Source organism: Dipodomys merriami, unplaced genomic scaffold, assembly GCF_024711535.1.
Source record: "Dipodomys merriami isolate MVZ:Mamm:240054 unplaced genomic scaffold, mDipMer1.0.p SCAF_8, whole genome shotgun sequence".
Taxonomy (NCBI): Eukaryota; Metazoa; Chordata; class Mammalia; order Rodentia; family Heteromyidae; genus Dipodomys; species Dipodomys merriami.
This window is the reverse complement of record NW_027206401.1, coordinates 50,985,792-51,004,630: the sequence shown is the minus strand read 5'-3', so window position 1 is coordinate 51,004,630 and position 18,839 is coordinate 50,985,792. Positions and strand designations below refer to the sequence as shown.

The following is an 18,839-nucleotide window of genomic DNA, read 5'->3' as shown; positions in this document are numbered from 1 at the left end:
ACTGCTATTTATCAGCTGCATTCATCAAAATGGTTGTATACATATTATGGTGACATATACAACCACTTTCATGAATAACCAGTACTTACTAAATTTAAATTTGAGAGGAGCCAGAGTAGTGGCACATATCTATACTCCTAGCACTACGGAGACTGAATCATGAGGTTAGCATGAGCTACATAGTAAGATTTCACATTACAAAAAAGTTATTGCAAGCCTCCAGCGTGCTTGAGTCTGCTGTGACTCCTGCATTCCTATAGTGCTTGCCAGAACAGTTTTGAAACGGTTTTGCCCTGTTCCATCCAGAGCAAGGTTATAGAAATTTCAGACAATTGAAAAAACAAAAAAGAAAAAAAGTTAATAAAATATTAACTGTCAATGTGCAAGTAGAAATCCTCATTTAGGGCTGGGAAGTTGGCTCAGTGGCAGAGTGCTTGCCTTGCATGCCTGAGACCCTGGGTTCGATTCCTCAGCACCACATAAGCAAAAAGAAAAAAGCCGGAAGTGGTGCTGTGGCTCAAGTGGTAGAGCGCTAGCCTTGAGCTGAAGAGCTGAGGGACAGCGCCCAGGCCCAGAGTTCAGGCCCCATGACCGGACACCCCCCCCAAAAAAAAGAAATCCCCATTTATTGCAAAAAAAAATTGGGGGGGGGGGTGGTCAAGGGGCCTAAACTCTGGGCCTGGGCGCTGTCCCTCAGCTCTTCAGCTCATGGCTAGTGCTCTACCACTTGAGCCATAGCACCACTTCTAGCTTTTTCTGCTTTTGTGGTGCTGAGGAATGGAACTCGGGGCCTCACGCATACAAGGCAAGCAAGCACTCTACCACTGAGCTACCTTCCCAGTCCCTTATTGCAATTTTTTGTGTGCCAATCCTAGGGCTTAAATACAGGGCCTGGGTACTATCCATGAGCTTCTTTTGCTCAACTCTAGCACTCTACAAACTTAAGCTACAGTTTTGCTTCCGGCTTCGATATTTTATTAGAGATAGTAATCTCCCAAAGTTTCCTGCCAGAGTTGGCTTCAAACCACAATGATCAGATCTCAGCCTCCTAAGTAGCTGGGACTGCAGGTGTGAGCTACTAGCATCAAGCTTTATTTCGGCTGTTAGTAACAGGCACTATTAATATTTTCACCAAGACATTTCCATTATGTAGAGCATTGCAACACCACTGACCCTGGGTTCAAAGTCAACAATATACCACACACACACACACACACACACACACACACACACACACACACACACACACACACACACACACACACACACACACACACACACACACTTGCCTGCCCTTTATTTGGACAATCTACAGATCACATACCTTCCAATATCCACACACACACACACACACACACACTTGCCTGCCCTTTATTTGGACAATCTACAGATCACATACCTTCCAATATCCACACACACACACACACACACACACACACACACACACACACACACACACTTGCCTGCCCTTTATTTGGACAATCTACAGATCACATACCTTCCAATATCCACACACACACACACACACACACACACACTTGCCTGCCCTTTATTTGGACAATCTACAGATCACATACCTTCCAATACACACACACACACACACACACACACACACACACACACACACACACACACACACACTTGCCTGCCCTTTATTTGGACAATCTACAGATCACATACCTTCCAATATCCACACACACACACACACACACACACACACACTTGCCTGCCCTTTATTTGGACAATCTACAGATCACATACCTTCCAATACACACACACACACACACACACACACACACACACACACACACACACACACACACACACACGCACGCCTGCCCTTTATTTGGACAATCTACAGATCACATACCTTCCAATATCCGCTAGTGAGATAAGGATGAAAGTACTCTCTGCTATTAGTTTAACCCTTCTGAGTCATTAAGAATATTACTGCAAATAAAGACTAGAAAACCAAGCCGGGCGCCGGTGGCTCACGTCTGTAAATCTAGCTACTCAGGAGGCTGAGATCTGAGGATCAAGCCAGCCGGGACAAGAAAGTCCGTGAAATTCTTATCTCCAATAAAGCACCGGAAAACCAGAAGTGGCACTGTAGCTCAAGTGGCACAGCGCTAGCCTTGAGCTGAAGAGCTAAGTGACAGTGCCCAGGCCCAGAGTTCAAGCCCCAAAAGACTAGAAAACCTAGCTAGGTGCCAGTGTTTCATACCCATAATCCTAGCTACTCAGGAAGCTGAGATCTGAGGATTGAGGTTCAAAGACAGCCCAGATAGCAAAATCTAATTATCACTAAGTGGAGCTTTGCCTCAAGTAGTAGAGCACTAGCCTTGAACAAAAAAAACTCAGTTCAAACCTGAGGATTGAAGCACCAAAAAAAAAAAAAAAAAAAGATTAGAAAAACCTTTGAGCACTAGGTGCCAGTAGCTCATGTCTATAAATCCTAGCTACTCAGGAGGCTGATATCTGAGGATCACAGTTCAAAGCCAGCCCAGGCAGGAAAGTCCATGAAACAGTCATCTCCAATTAACCACCAGAAACCAGAAAGTAGCACTGTAGTTCAATATGGTAGAGGGGCTAGCCTTGAGCAAAAAGAACTCAGGGACAGAGCTCCAGCTGAGTTCAAGCCCCATTAACAACAACAAAGAAAACCTTTCAGGTATCTAGAAATACTATGTTTGCGTAACAAATGGAAGTCTTTAGATGGACACGCAGAAGGAACTTCTTAGTGGCAATGTTTTAAAGGTTAGTGACTAGAGGGGTAAGGAGTTGGGGAGCTCCTAATTGTAATAAGAAACTTACTTAACTTCTGAAGTCAAATAAAATTCAAGTTCATCAGCGCACAGCCTTTATTTTTTTTAAATATATTATTTTATTTTTATTATTAAGGTATTTTACAGAGGAGTTAGCATTAAGTCAGGTAATGAGTACAATTTTCTTTTTTTTTGCTTATGTGGTGCTGAGGAATCAAACCCAGGGCCTCATGCATGCAAGGCAAGCGCTCTACCACTGAGCCACCTTCCCAGCCCGAGCCTTTATTTTTTTAGGGTCAGTCGTGGGGCTTGAACTCAGCCTGCGCGCTGTCCCTGAGCTCTTCAACTCAAGGCTAGTGCTCTATCATTTGAGCTGCAGCAAGATGCTAACTTACAGAAGGCCTTAGAAGATCTGACTGATGAGAATAAGTAACAACTAGGTTACTTTCAAAGTATATTGAAAAAACAGACGTGGGGCATAGCAAGCATATAAGAGCACTTGTCACAAACTTGAGGCCAAATTCAATCCTCAGTACCACCCAAAAAAAAAAAAAGCATAAAAACAAGATGAGAAGGTTGTCAAGATGGAAATGGCCACAGACTGCTTGCTTATCTGAAGGACAAAAAAAGGCTAGAAGGGTAAGGGAGGAGGGGGAACTTATTTAGTAGTTTTTGTTTTTGTTAGGTCTTAGGGCTGAACTCTGGGCACGGACGCTGTCCCTGAGCCCTTCAACTGAAGACTATCGCTTTACCACTTCAACCACAGTACCAATTCTGGTTTTCTGGTGGCTTATTGGAGATAAGTCTCATGGACTTTCCTGCCCAGGCTGGCTTTGAACTGTGATCCTCACAGTAGCTAGGATTACAGGCATGAGGCACTGGTGGCCGGCTTTAATAGTCACTTTTCAGTAGTTTAAACAACACAAATGTTATACTAGATTACACTGGTAACAATGAGATAAGTGACAGATGCTACAAAATACCCTAGAGAGCTGGGATGTAGCTCAGTGGCAAAGCGCTTGCCTAGCAAGTGCAACATCCTGGGTTTGATCCCCAGTACCAAAAAAGACAAAAAAAAAAAAAAAGCACTCAAGTAGTAACCAGTAATCACCTTTTCACAAGTTCACAAGTAAAACCTTGCTTCCTTAGTAAAATTACTATCATGTGGAGATGGTTTTATTTTTCTGAGGATTCAAGGCTGGCTTTGAAATTTTGATCTTCTGTCTTACTCTTGAGTAAATACAGGCATATGCCATCATACCTGGCTGAGATGGATTTTTTTCATTCCCCAGAATACATGACAGATGTTTGGCTGGAAACAGTGTCATCTAAGAAACCTGCAGTTGTTTCTAACTTCATGCTTCTTCTTCAGCTTTTATCATCAATTAACCCACTTTATAGGTAATCCACATAGAAATTTGCAAACCTATAATAGTTTTTAATCTAGGAGAACAAATCATTGTTGAATCAATATCAAGAAAATACCCAACTACCTAACCTCTCTACCTAATATTCAAGATACTCAAATTAAAAAGTATTTCAAAACCTTGTCTGACCTATGAATAATGCAAAAAAGGCATTTTTTTAAACATTCGGTTATACATAACCATGAATGGCACTCCAATTGTATAAAAATTCATCTTTGAGGGCTGGGAATATGGCTTAGTGGTAGAGTGTTTGCCTAGCATGCATGAAGTCCTGGGTGTGATTCCTCAGTACCACATAAACAAAAGAAGCCAGATGTGGCACTGTGGTTCAAGTGGTAGAGCACACTAGCCTTTAACAAAAAAAGCTCAGGGACAGTGTGCCCAGGTCCTGAGTTCAAGCCCCATGACTGGCAAAAAATAAAAATAAAACTTTGATCCTGAAGACAAGAACCAGTAGCTAATCCTACTCAAGAGGCTAAGATCTGAGGATGATGGCTCTCAGCCAAACTGAGCAGAAAGTCCTCCAGACTCTCCAATTAACCACTTAAGGAAAAACAAAACAAAACAAAACAACAAACAAAAAAAACAGCTGTAAATAAAACTGTAGCTCAACTGGGAGAGCATCAACCTTCAGTGAAAAAGCTAGGGGACAGCACTCAGGCCCTGAACTCTAACCCCTCTACTGACCCAAGCATGATCACAAGAGCTTGCGCATGTGTATACGTATACACACACACGCACAAAATCTTAAGAGTTGTAACTAAAAATATAGTATCTTAAGATATAATGCTGATAGTGAGTTTATAAAGTATGCTCCTTTGATAAGGGAAAGAAACAATCATGTCCAAAGTCATTCTTTTCATTTGCATTAAAGTAAATCTCCCAAATCCTACTTATATAAAAAGAATTTAGGGAGATGGGGGGAATGTATTAGCCTAATTCATTTCACTATTATTTATACCATTAACAATCAAAGAAAATTTTAAAATGTACCAAAATGCAAAGCCTAATATTCATCAGGTAATAAATAAATGTAAGTCTTTATATAAGGACATAATTACAAAAGAAAAATCCAGAAAGCAATCTAGTGAAAGTGGAGGACAGGGCTGGGAAGGTGGCTCAGTGGTAGAGCTCTTGCCTTGCATGCATGAGGCCGTGGGTTCAATTCCTCAGCACCACAGAAGCAAAAAAGAAAAAAAAACCATTAGTGGTGCTGTGGCTCAAGTGGTAGAGTGCTAGCCTTGAGCTGAAGAGCTAAGGGACAGCGTCCAGGCCCAGAGTTCAGGCCCCACGACCGGACCAAAAAAAAAAAAACAAAACAAAAAAAACAAAGTGGAGGACAACAGTTCCTTAACCAATCAAAATAGTAAACAGCTATCTTTTGGAAGTTTCTGTATTGAAGTTAAATTATATTAATAAAGTCATAAATATGGTTTTATACATTAGTGAGACCATTAATAAACACTGAATAGTAATATAATTTTGGGTTGCAATCTGTGAGGCAAAGACAACTATTCAAAGTAAAACATGCCATAGTCTAATTAACTGGCACTCAAAATCTGTTACTAGTGTGCTATTGCTATTTAGTCTTCTTCCTTACTATAAGGCTTTCTACAATCTCTTAGATCTAGTGAGAACATATTGTCACTGGTACCATATTAATAATTACTTAAGACTACAATATCAATGTAATCTAATGATTCTTTTCTTTGCCAGTTATGGGACTTGAACTCAGCACCTGAGCACTGTCCCGGAGCTTTTGTTCAAGGCTAGACCTCTACCACTTGAGCCACAGCACCACTTCGACTTTTTTTGTGTATTTGGTACTGAGGAATCAAACCCAGGGCTTCACGCATGGTAGGCAAGCACTGCCACTAAGCCACCTTCCCAGCCTCCTAATGTCTGAAAGCTAGGCACCAGTGGCTCACACCTGTAATCCTAGCTACTCAGGAGAGGCAGATATCTCAGGCTCATGGCTCAAAGCCAGCCTACGAAGGAACATCTGTGAGACTCTTATCACTTAAAACTACTCAAACAAGATAGAAGTGGGAAGCTAGGCAGTGGTGGCTTATGCCTGTAGTTCTAGCTACTCAGGAGGCTGAGATCTGAGGATTGCGGTTCAAAGCCAGCCCGGGCAGAAAAAGCCATGAGACTCCTATCTCCAATAAACCATTCAGAAAACTGTGACTCAAGTGCTAAGAACGCTAGCCTTGAGCTGAAGAGCTGAGGGACAGTGCCCAAGCCCAGTTCAAACTCCAGGACCGACAAAAAAAAAAAAAAAAGAGAAGTGGAATTGTGGCTCAAGTGGTAGAGTGCTAGCTTTGAACAGAAAGAAGCTCAAGGACAGACCTAGAGTTCAAGCCCCAGGACCTGCAAAAAAAAAAAAAAACAAACAGCTGTTTGCTGGTTGTTCAAAAACAAAAAACAAAAAAACTGAAATGGTAGAGCGCTGAAGAGCTCAGAGACCGTACCCAAGACAGACTGGATTCAAGCCCCATGACCAACCAAAAAGAAACACAGAAAACTGCAACTTTTTATTCCTACCTACATATCTATCTTTTTCTATAGATATGTATATATATTTAAACAAATGATTACCAAGTATGTCTTTCTAGAATTCAAATCCTTCATTACATCTGACTCGTAATTTTTGTGCCAGTACTGCATTGACTTAAGGCCTTGGTTAACTGGAGCTAAGAGTCTATGGACTTCCCTGCCCTGGCGAGTTTCACACACCAGGATCCTCTGATCTCAACTTCCAGAGTATTTAGTACTGTAAAACCAGGTGGGAGCTACCAATACCTGGTTTCAATTTTTTATTCCCCCCTTTTGGTGTCTGTAAAAGGATGCTTAAACTCAAGACCTGGGCTCTGTTCTAATACTCTACCACTTGAGCCACAGCTCCACTTACAGCTTTTTGGTGATTAATTGGAAATAAGAGTCTCATAGACTTTCCTTCCCCAGTTGTTTTCAAACCATGATCCTTAGATCTCAGCCTCCTATATAGCTAAGATTATAGGTGTGAGCTACTGTATCCAGCTGAATATTAAAGTTTTGACTGAGAAGTCGGGCGCCGGTGGCTCATGCCTATAATCCTAGTCACTCAGGAGGCTGAGATCTGAGAATCATAGTTCAAAGCCAGCCCAGGTAGGAAAGCCTGTGAGATTCTTATCTCCAATAAACCACTAGAAAACTGGAAGTGGCGCTGTGGCTCAAGCGGTAGAGCGCTTGCCTTGAGCTGAAGAGCGCAGGGACAGTACCCAAGCCCAGAGTTCAAGCCCCATAACCAACCAAAAAAAAAAAGTTTATAGACTGCTCAAATGTTATCCAACTAATTAATCACTCTCTACACAGCTATATCCCTTCTGAAATAGGAAGCATTTTGAGGAAAAAGCCAGCCAAGATCCTGAAAGTACCTAAATTCCTGAATGCTCTTTAAAGGCATTTACTCTTTCAAGTAGATTTTTCTGATGCTAACCCTGCATGTTCTATTAAATACACAGACAGACAGACAGATCTCAGTGGATGATTTGGGAAATACAGAATGGCAGTTTACTTTTCTCCTTAGCATTTGCCTTCAAGGGCAATACAGGTTGAGCACCCCAAATCTGAACACTCATATAAGAAGTTTTATTTTAGACTTTGAAGGATTCCAACTCTGGATTATAGATACTCAACCCTAACTCCTATATATAAACCTCAAATCCAAAATGTGAAAATACTTCTAGTCCCACTTTTTTTTTTTTTGGGGGGGGGGGGAGAGTTGGTCATGGGGCCTGAACTCTGGGCTTGGGCACTATCCCTCAGCTCTCTTCAGCTCAAGGCGAGTGCTCTACCACTTGAGCTAGAGTGCCACTTCCGGTTTGCTAGTGGTTTATTGGAGATAAGTCTCATAGACTTTTCTGCCCTGGCTGGCTTTCAACTGTGATTCTCAGATCTCAGCCTTCTGAGTAGCTAGGATTACAGGCGTGAGCCACTAGCACCGGCTCCACATTTGTTTTTATAATGAGGGGGACAGTACTGGGGAGTTTTGTTGTTCTTTTTTGCCAGTCCTGGGGCTTGAAAATCAGGGTCTCCAATCTGTCTAAGCCTCTCCGTGCTCAAGGCTAATGCTCTACCACTCAAGCCACAACACCACTTCCAGTTTTTTGAGGAGTTTATTAGAGATAAGTGTCCATAGACTTTCCTGCCCAGGCTGGCTATGAACCATGATCCTCAGATCTCAGCCTCCTGAGTAGCTAACTACTATTACAGTAGTGAGCCACCAGTGCTCATTCAGAACTGGATTTTAAACTCCAAGTCTATTTTCTTGGCTTATACTTGAGCCACACCTCTAGCTGATATTTTTGCTGGCTACTTCTTTTGTAGACGGAATATGGAGTACTTTTTTTTGTCCATCGTGGGGCTTGAACTCTGGACCTGGGCACTTTCCCTGAGCTCTTCTTCAGCTCAAGGCAAGCACTCTACCACTTGAACCAAGCACCACTTCTGGTTTTCTGGTGGTTTATGGGAGACAAGAGTTTCACAGACTTTCCTAGTCAGGCTAGCTTTGAATTGTGATCCTCAGATCTCAGCCACCTGAGTAGCTAGGCATGTGCCACCGGCGCCCGGCTGGAGTACTTTTCTACCCAAGACAGTCTTGAACCATGATCCTCCGTACCTGGGACTCCTGAATAGCTAGGATGGCATGTAAGTGTCACTGTGTGGCTGGTCCCAAGTGATTTTTGGTGACACTCACTCATACTGCAAATATAATGGCAAGAGAAAAATTCTGATGAAGTCAGTCCAAAGATTTTAAGTGTACTTAGAATTACAAGTTTCTTTGTGGATAGTGGAAATGAAGCCCTATACAAAGGTACGGAAATATTGGGCTAGGAAGGTGGCTCAGTGGTAGAGCGCTTGCCTTGCATGCATGAGGCCCTGGGTTCGATTCCTCAGCACCACATAAGCGGGGGAAAAAAAGGCCGGAAGTGGCACTGTGGCTCAAGTGGTAGAGTGCTAGCCTTGAGCTGAAGAGCTGAGGGACAGTGCCCAGGCCCATTGTTCAGGCCCCACGACCGGACCCCCCCCCCAAAAAAAGTAGGGAAATATCACACCACTCAGCTACATTCTCAACCTTTGTTGCTCAGAATGACCCACAACATAGGTAAAACTAGTTAGGCACAGCAGTTCATGCCTGTAATCCCAACCAATGGGAGATCTCAAAAGGATCTTAGTTTGAGACCAGTCTAGGTAAACCTCTTCCCCCATCTGGAACCAAGTCAGGTGCAGTGGTTCTGGCTACTAGGCTAGATTTTTTTTTTTTTTTTTGGGGGGGGGTCCAGTCATGGGGCCTGAACTCTGAGCCTGGGCGCTGTCCCTCAGCACTTCAGCTCAAGGCTAGCACTCTACCAGTTGAGCCACAGCGCCACTTCTGGCTTTTTTTCTTTTTGCTTATGTGGTGCTGGGGAATTGAACCCAGGGCCTCATGCATGCAAGACAAACGCATTACCACTGAGCCACCTTCCCAGCCCCTAAGGCTACATATTTTAATACAAGGATAGCCACAGGCAAAATATAAGACACTCCAAAAAATAACTCAAGAAAAAAAATATTGAGGGCCTGAACTAAATAATAGATTATACGGCAAGTGTGAATCCTTGAGTCCTTTTAAAAAAATTAAAACAAAAACAAAAGCCAGAAATTAGAATACCTGGGTGTTGATAATGAAAACATAAGCTGGATACTGGTAGCTCATACTTGTAATCCTGCATACTCAGGATAGCTAAGATAAAAGGATTGTGGTTCCTGGCCCCACCAGGGCAGAAAGTCCATGAGAATCTTGTCTCCAATTAACCCTTCCCTTCCCCCAAAAAAGCCCTAAGTGGAGCTGTTGGCTCAAATGGTAGTGTTAACCTTGAAAAAAAGGCTCAGGGACAGTTGCCAGGGCCTGAGTTCAAGCTCCAGGACCAGCACAAAACAACAAAAACTATGGGCACTCCATCAGTTATTTTCATAAGCCTTTTCACACTCCCATAAATTTAAACAAAAATATCATTAAATGAGACTTTCCATGCAAAGATATGTACATAGGGAATTAAGATACACTTCCTTGGCTAAGAGCTGGTGGCACATGCCTTCAATCCCAGCCACTCAACTCAGTTAGCTGAGATCTGAGGATTCATTGCCAGCTAGGTTCCCCAAAAAGCCTAAGTGGAGCAGTGGCTAAAGTGGTATAACATTTGCTTTGAGCATGGCTCTTGGACAGCAGAAAGACCTAGAGTTCAAGGCCCAGGATAGGAACAAAGAGGGAATAAAAAAAGTTTCATGAACTCTTAAGGTATGGGAAGAAAACCTTGGTGAAAGTTTAAATAAAAGAAACTTACCAGTTTTACAGCCTCCTGCGCTGCTTCTTTTGTACAAAATGTGACAAACGCATAACCTCTATTGAGACCAGTGAGTGGGTCCATCATTAGACGAAGATCCCATATAGGTCCAGCTTTTTCAAACAATGGAACAAGCTCATCTTCAAATAGATCTCTTGGAATCTTCCCCACAAATATCTGTGAATTAAACATAAAGTAAAAACCATGGAGATTGTTTAGGACAACAGGTAGCTGGCTTTTACTACAAAAGGTAAAAGGTTTTAGTTTCTTTACCTCAGTGCCAACAGAAGGCTGCTGACCTGAATAAACGGAATCTGGAGGTGGTCCCCCATACTTCCTCTGTCCAGTGGTCACATCAAGTGTGTAGCCTGTTCTTTCCAACAGTGCCTTGAAAAGTCCAAAAATGTCATTAATGTGTTTAAGTTCACTAGACCACACACATATAATTAGCAATTAAAGTCAACCTTGTTCAAATTTTTCTTATTACATTGCAACATTATCCTCCCTACACATTTTTTTTCTGGGATCATAAAATTCCCCTTCTAATGTGTGCTTGTTATATTCTCATTATCAAAATTTTAGGATTCTACACAAATTATAAGTAGCTCATGCTACTGAGGAGGCTGAGATCTGAGGTTCACAGTTCCAAGCCAGCACCAGCAGGAAAGTCCATGACTCTGTACTCCAATTCAAAAAGAGCCCAGAAGTGGAATGATGGCTCTAGTGGTACCTTGAGCACCCAGGACAGCACCCAGGCCCTGAGTTCAAGCTCCAGGACCAACACACAAAAAATTATTGGGCAGGGGCTGGGAAGATGGCTCAGTGGTAGAGTGCTTGCCTTGCATGCCTGAGGCCCTGGGTTCGATTCCTTAGCACCACATAAGCAAAAAGAAAAAAGCCGGAGGTGGCGCTGTGGCTCAAGTGGTAGAGCGCTAGCCTTGAGCTGAAGAGCTGAGGGACAGCGCCCAGGCCCAGAGTTCAGGCCCCATGACCGGACCCAAAAAAAAAAAAAAAAAAAAAAATTATTGGGCAATGAAAATTACTATCAATCCACCAATATCTTTCAATATAATATGTATCTATCTGCTAATAAGCAACTGTAATCTTAGCACTCAGGAGGCTGATGCAGAACTACAGGGCTACCTTTGACTACATAAACAATATCCTGATCTTAAACAACATAGTTAAGATCCTGGTCAAAAAAAAAATCCTAAAGAACCTCCTTTCATTTGGTGTTTCCCAACTAGATTTCTTGCCCAATAAATCTCTAAATCCTACTCATAACATAATGACTTTGTAAGTATTTGGCCAACCTCCAAAGATATACTGCCTAAACCAAATCTACAAACTTGGGAGTTACAGGAAAAGGAATTCCTTATTATCTGGTATTAAAGTACTATGCTTCAGAGGACATCAAGGATTCTTCAGGGAAAAAAAGCCAAAATGACTGAAAACTTTGTGGAATTGCAACAATGTTAATTTCTGCTCCTTATCTCTCTTAAAGTAAATTGCTAAAATTCCCACTTCATTTTAGTCAAAAGTCTAGGAGTTTCACTTATCCTTTGTTATATATAGGTGAAAGTACAAGAACCCATTAAGCAGCAAGGGAAAAAAATGCCCACAATTTTTTTTCTCCATTCACCATCTCACTCAACCAGAAAACAATCATTTCCCCTCTTCTTTCTCACTTTTTTTTTTTTTTTTTGATTGGGTATAGGGCCTGAACTCAGGGCTTGGGCACTGTCCCTAAGCTTTTCTGCTTAAGGCTAATTCTCTATCACTTTGAGCCATAGCTCCACTTCCAGTTTTCTGGTGGCTAGTTGGGAGTCTCATTGACTTTCCTGCCTGGGCTGGCTTTGAACTGTGATCCTCAGATCTCAGCCTTCTGAGTAGCTGATTACACGCATAAGCCACCAGCACCTGACACAAATCCAGTTTTTTAAATAACAAAAGCATCCTACTAATTAATAGTGATTCAGAAATAAAAATGCTACACCAACCTCATGACAAATAACCTGTGATTGCCTCAGTGTCTAAAAATGAAAATGATGTTAATGTCTTCTACATTAAATACAGTATTTCTGGGGTTGGGAATACAGTTCACTGGTACAACCCAAGGAAGTACTCATATACTAGCCCAACATGAACAAGATCCCCAGGTTTGATGCTTAGGCACCACAAAAAGGGATGAGGGGTCATTAATTTATGAAATTATCTTAATTTGTAAGAAAAAAAACCCTTACTTTCTAACCAAAAGGTACACAAAAGGTACACACACATATTCTAAGTAGCTCTTTTTTATATTACACCTAAATGACTACATAATGGTGGGACACTGAATAACAGTAAAACTTGAACCTGATCACTGTCATATACTAAACTATCAAATGTTTATTTTTCCTTTTCTGTCATATGTAATCCTCATGCTATAAGAGATGCTTTTTTTGGGGGGGGGGGAGGGGGAGAGATCCAGTCGTGGGGCCCGAACTCTGGGCCTGGGCATTGGCCCTTAGTTCTTCAGCTCAAGGCCAGTGCTCTACCACTTGAGCCACAGCGCCACTTCTGGCCTTTTTTTCCCTGCTTATGTGGTGCTGAGGAATCGAACCCAGGGCCTCATGCATGCAAGGCAAGCGCTCTACCACTGAGCCACTTTCCCAGCCCTTTGCTTTAATCTTTATAATGACCCAACTAACATCTCTTGCCAATCTACAGACAGAAAAAGCAATTTTCTCTTCAAACATCCTATAAACATCTTGTCTTCTAGGCTTAATTTGTTTCATTAAAGCTAATTCATTTTCCAAAGACAGAACCAAAGTTACACGAATTTTTTCAGAAAAATGTTGACTAACTCTATAGTCTAATAGATGATACTATACTGACACTAAATTCACAGCTAGATCTAAGAAAGGCTCAAAGTCAAGATTCAAGTTAAGAGCTAATTCCACATTCCAATCATCTCCACATTCTAAGGTCCTCTTCCCATATCACCAACACCACATAACCTATACCTTAACCAATTTTCTTAAACTCTCAGCTGAATGACTCTTAATCTTTGAATTAGTGATCATTTAATTTTCCATGTGACATCAAAACCAATCAACACTCCCCGCCAAAAAAACCTTTCACACCTAGCCTATTCCCACACTCACAGTTTAATTTTCTTAAAGAAATGACCTTTATATGCCATAAAATGACAGAAAGCCTTAAAATTCTAAATTTACTGAGGTCTAAGTCTCCTAAGAAAATTATCCAACTACTAAATGTATACTCTCTACCAGCTATTAGGTAAACAGATTTAGTTTGACAGTAACTTAAACTTGTACCCTTTCAAAAAGCATCTAGACATATGATGGATCTGTTTCAGTAAGTAGCTGGGTAACAAGAACAGTGAGTTATTTTGAAAACAAGTTATTTTAAAATGGCAAGATACATTTGAAGAAATAGTAATCATCTTGAAAATATGCACACATCCATGTCACACTCAAAGAATAACTAGAAGACAGTTTCAATGACTTTAAAATTAAAAGTTTACAAAGACATACCTTAATTTTTGCCTCATCTGGTCCTTTACTAGAGTCCGCTACTTTGGTCCCCTGTTTTTCTCTCTGCCTGTAAGTCTTCATGACTCCACATAAAAAGGCACTTTTGTTCTGGAAAAAAAATTCCATTCATAATTAATAATTATGTATGCACCTAACAAAATGTAATGAACATACCAAAACTACTGAATTTTTTTTCTACACTGACATTAAATTTACATTACCTGAACATGAGAGAGATCACTGTCTTTAAACTGTTGAAGAACTGCCAATGCGCCGTCTTCATTGAACTCTTTTAAAGCTTCAATAGCTCTTTCATCTAAATCACTATGTGCAACTAGCCCTGCAGAAGAGAAAAACTTAATTAGTTATCAACTTCTAACACTTTTGGATTTTTATTTTAGAAAAGACCTGTACGGCCCAATACAAACCCAAGTGTGACAATTCTACTCCCTTTATATCTACATAATGAAACATACTCTAGCCATTCTGAACTAAATGAGACCTCTCAACCACACAATTTATTTTACATCCTGTCATTGCAATACACACACACACACACACACACACATACACACAAATCCTAGAGTCAACCAACGAAGTACAAAGCATGACAACTGAACCTCTACTTAATTCCAAGTCCAATAGAATCACCACTCCAAAAAACACAACAGAACAAGTCCACAGTCACCAAGTTATTTAACAAGAATCCTACCACAAAAATACCGAAAAAAAAAAGTCACATGGTCTGCTCACAACATTTAGCAGCTGTTGGTACTATCACATACTTGTTCAGCAGGACAGCCAGCCTTCTTCCCCTAGGGAGGGCCTACCCCTCCCAGCTTCCCTCCCTCTACACAGCATAATCTCCAGTTCAAACCTCAATTAACCAACTATCAGAACAAGGCAAAGCTCCAGTTCCCACACTTATTGGAAACCACAAAAAGTTGCTATTTTAGCTCAAAGCCAGAAATCCAATAGAAAAATTTCATAACGTAATTTTGCAAGTGTTAGTTCTTACCTGCAACGTAAATTTCATCTAGTTTTTCAGCAACTTTCTGTGGTAAACCAGCATCAAGCAATGTCTGAAAATTTTCTGAATGGATAACTGCAGAAGTAGTATCCATGGGCTCTTCAGTACCATTTCCATTAACATGTTCTGTAGCCATGTTTCCAGAGATCTGTTCAAACGCAATAAGCAAAATTAAACTAGGATCTTCAAACAGAATAGAGAACAATATGAGAGCCCCAATCTTGACTTTCTCTACCACTTAACCGCATCAACCAGCGCTGCACCTCCCTTGAAAGAAACCTTACTACTTTAAACTCCACTGTCGTCTGACAAGCCAGATTTGGAGCCTGGGGCACAGAAATACCAATTCACTCTATTCTTCCTGAACACCACCCCTGACTCACCTGCTAACACTCCCTAGGAAAAACCACCTTACAAATGAAGCCCAATCAGCACGGGGGACAAGCCAGCGTGCCACCAACAGCTGTTCCCGAACGGAGAAGGAAGGTTTATGGGGAAGAAAAGCAAAGCTGGGCTCGTTCCTCTCCAAGGTAAATCCTTCAAAAGTGCGCGCTTTTGCCGCCTGCCGCTTATAGATCCGTAACAACAGCCAGCGAAGAACAAAGCGCTCACACAAGCCACCTTCCCACCACCCAATTTCTCCACCCTTCACCCCACACCCCAAAGCCCGCCCTCGGCTCCGCACCCGGAGCGGCAGCCTCACCGCGGCGGCCGCCAGGAGCCCATGAGAAACACGTGCTCTGCGCCTTCAAATGTCCTACAACTTCCTTCCACGGAAACCCACCGAGTCCCGGACCGCGACGGCCGTCACCGGCCCCCGGCATCAAACCCACCGCCGCGCTCCGAGCCCCCCAGAAAGCTGCCAGCCGCGCAACCTCGCCCCTCCACACCGAGACCGAGGCCGCGGCGGCGCCCAGGCTACGGGCTCTCCCCGCCCCTCGGCGCCGCCGTCTCCGCCGCCGTGACACATGGCGCTCTGCCCCGGGCGCTCTGCAAGCGCCCGCGACCCCCGGGGCCCGGCCCGGCCGGCCGGCCTCGACGCGCGCCCCGCGGCGCACACCCTCCACACCCCGCGCCCCCTCAGTGCGGGGAGGACTGCGGCGCGGGGTGGACCCGTCAGCCCGCGCCGCGGCGTGAGGGCGTTCCGCCGACAGCCCGGAGCCCGCGGGACCCTAGCACCGCCCTGGCCCGCCGCGCGGCTCGCGGGACGGCACCGGCGCCTCTCCGCCCACTCCCGCGCCGCGACGGCGGCCACGACAGCACCCACTCTGCCGCCGCCCGCGGTCCGCGCGGGCCACGGGGGCCGCCGAGGCACCTCCTCCCGGAGCGCCGCAGACAAAGCCCCAACAGCGGCGGCACATGGAGAGGGGGAAGTGGCGGCGCGAGCCGCGGCCTACTCCCCGGCAAGCCCCAGCCAACGTGCTCGCTTCCCCCTCTGGAATCCATTTTCCAGAAAAGCCGGTTTCTCCCCGCGGCGCCCTCCCTCCCCCTCCGGCTCACTCCACAATGTCACCGAGCTCCCCTCCCAGACCCAGCTCCCGGCGGTCGTTACCTCCCCGTTGGGCTGCGGCGGAGGAATCCTGTCCGAGGGGATCGGGTTGCGGGAAACGCGTGCTCGCTGCTCCCTGTGTCCGGCGCGAGTGGAGCTGTTGTAAAATGGCGGCCGAAGCTCACGCCGCTGGCAGCAAACCCGATCCAGTTCCACTCGCCTCCGAGCGCGCTCCCGGTGCGCGCGCGCCCCCGCGTGACCCCCCCCTTCCCTCCCCTCCCTCGCGCGTCCGCTTCTCTCACTCACTCAGCCCCTGCCCTCCGCCAGCTCCTCCTTCTCCCCCTACCACCACCGCCAGCCGCCGTCCGCCTTCTCCAGTCGGCCTTTCTTCTTCCCCCGCCCTTCTCCTTTCCCCCACCACTCCCCCTGCCCTCCGCGGCCGCTCAGGCACGAGTGGCCGCCTTTCCCCTCTTCGCTCTCACTCTCGCTCACTCCCACCCTCGCTAGCTCTCTCGACCCGTCCCCCAGTCCCTGCCGAGTCGGCTCCTCTCTTTCTCTCTCCCGCGCTGACGTGACGACGTAGCCTACGCCTTGGGACGCGCGCCCAAGGCTCCGCCCCCAGGCCCCGCCCCCCTCTTCCCGGGAGGGGGCGCGAGACCCCGCCCTTCCGCTCCGGCGGCGGCCGAGGGGCCGCAAGTGAATGAAAGGCCCGCCCCTTCCCCCGACACTCCTCTCCGGCTCCCTGGCTGGTGGGGCGGGCCAGCCTGCTCGGCGTGTCCCACTCGTTCTCCTTTGTCAGGAGACGAGACTTCTCCCCACCCCGCCCCACCCTACCTCTCCTCAGCCCCACACGCATGCCGTCCAGCTCCGAGTTCCGCCCCGCCCCACCCGTCCCGTTCCGTGCGGGACCCCGGGTCCCCAGCGCGGCCCCGGCTTCCCGGAGGGCACCCACCGGTCGGTGCGGGCCGGCGCCGCCCCCGCCGCGCTGTGGCTCCCGGCGGAGTCCACGCCGCTGCCACCCCGCGCTCCCCCAGCTCGGGAAGCTGCGGGCGCACGTGTCCCCCGGGGCGGGGCGAGGCAGACAATGGGGCCGCGGGGGAGGGGAGCTCGCGGAGACCCGCGGAGCCGAGGTCCACCGAGTGGCACAACGTGAGTGCGGGAGTCGCCCGGGGAGCCCCAGGCTCGCCCCGCGGGAGAGTGGGGGCATCCCGGGTCCGGCGCGCCTCGGCCTTCCCGCGAACCGGGAGCGGAGCGGGCGGGAGGGAGGGAGGGAGGGGGGCGGACTCGAGCGAGGAAACCCCCTCTGCGCTGGAAGCGGCGGCCGGGCCGCCCGGTGCAGCCCGGAGCTGCCCGCGCCCGGGGAGGACGGGAAGGCCAGATTTGGAAGCAGATCCGCTGGGTGAAGGGTTGTGCAATATTCCGTTTCTGTCCCTGGCCTTTTAAGCCGTGGAGGGCTCCTCCTGGAATAGTTTGAAGCAACTTAAAGCAGCACAAGGCTGAGCGCTTAGGACAATTGTGAGAAAATGAATGTAAAACACACACACATGGATCTTGGCAACTAAATCTTGTGTGAAGTGACATTCCCTTTGTAACGGTTTACAAGGTACGAGGAAGACAGGACGTGCATACTGATTTTATCCAGTGCAGCTTGTAAGGAAAATAACGACTTGATTGAAATGCTGACTAGTGACCCCAAATTAGCTCTTTGATGTGATAACAGATCTGTGCTTAGAGGAAAAGTTCCTGTCTAACCAACCCAGTCAAGAAGGATCTTGTATCTCCACTTCCCCAATCGCTTACTGTCAAACATACCTCCTATGGTATTTGGCTAGTTCACATTCCAGCGGTCGTGGATGACATAGCAATCAGAGTGCATAATGCAAGATAAACGTAGAGGAATACTGTAGATTAAACAAAGGAAATAGTATCTGAAACATGGAATTTTTAAAATTTAGAACTTCATAAGATGGAGTTTCTTTTAAAGTGCCTACCTAGGCAATGCTGTCTAACTCCCCCCAAAAAATCTATACTTCTGGAAGTGGTACTGTGGCTCAAGCCCTAAAGCACTAGCCTTGAGCTGAAGAGCTGAGGGACAGCGCCCCGGACCAGAGTTCAAGACCCACAACCTACCTAAATAAATAAATAAATAAAACAATAAAAATCTATACTTCTCTGACCAGATTCCTTTCCTACAGTCCCTTAAACTTTGTTGTATGCTTTT

General features: G+C 45.4%; 1 protein-coding gene and 1 non-coding gene across 7 annotated transcripts in view; one reads left to right on the top strand and one right to left on the bottom strand.

Annotated features, from left to right (window-relative positions):
* The window catches only part of Syncrip (synaptotagmin binding cytoplasmic RNA interacting protein), a 38,523-nt gene extending 21,509 nt beyond the window's left edge, over positions 1 to 17,014 (bottom strand). For 4 of the 6 annotated variants that reach the window (XR_011369343.1, XM_070010499.1, XM_070010500.1 and 1 more), the window contains exons 1-6: positions 16,682 to 17,014; positions 15,118 to 15,277; positions 14,321 to 14,439; positions 14,100 to 14,207; positions 10,831 to 10,944; positions 10,558 to 10,734 (exon numbers count right to left, since the gene is read on the bottom strand). Coding sequence is in view for 4 of the 6 variants with exons in the window: in XM_070010499.1 (XP_069866600.1) it covers positions 10,558 to 10,734; positions 10,831 to 10,944; positions 14,100 to 14,207; positions 14,321 to 14,439; positions 15,118 to 15,265 (666 nt within the window). In the remaining 2 variants the exon portion in view is untranslated. The remainder of the gene's footprint in view (positions 1 to 10,557; positions 10,735 to 10,830; positions 10,945 to 14,099; positions 14,208 to 14,320; positions 14,440 to 15,117; positions 15,278 to 16,681) is intronic. The other 2 variants (XR_011369345.1, XM_070010501.1) reach the window with 1 other exon arrangement.
* On the top strand, positions 210 to 334 carry LOC138819599 (small nucleolar RNA SNORA9). The gene has a single exon (XR_011369516.1). It is a non-coding gene; the product is annotated as a small nucleolar RNA SNORA9 (small nucleolar RNA).
* Positions 17,015 to 18,839: the final 1,825 nt, after the last annotated feature.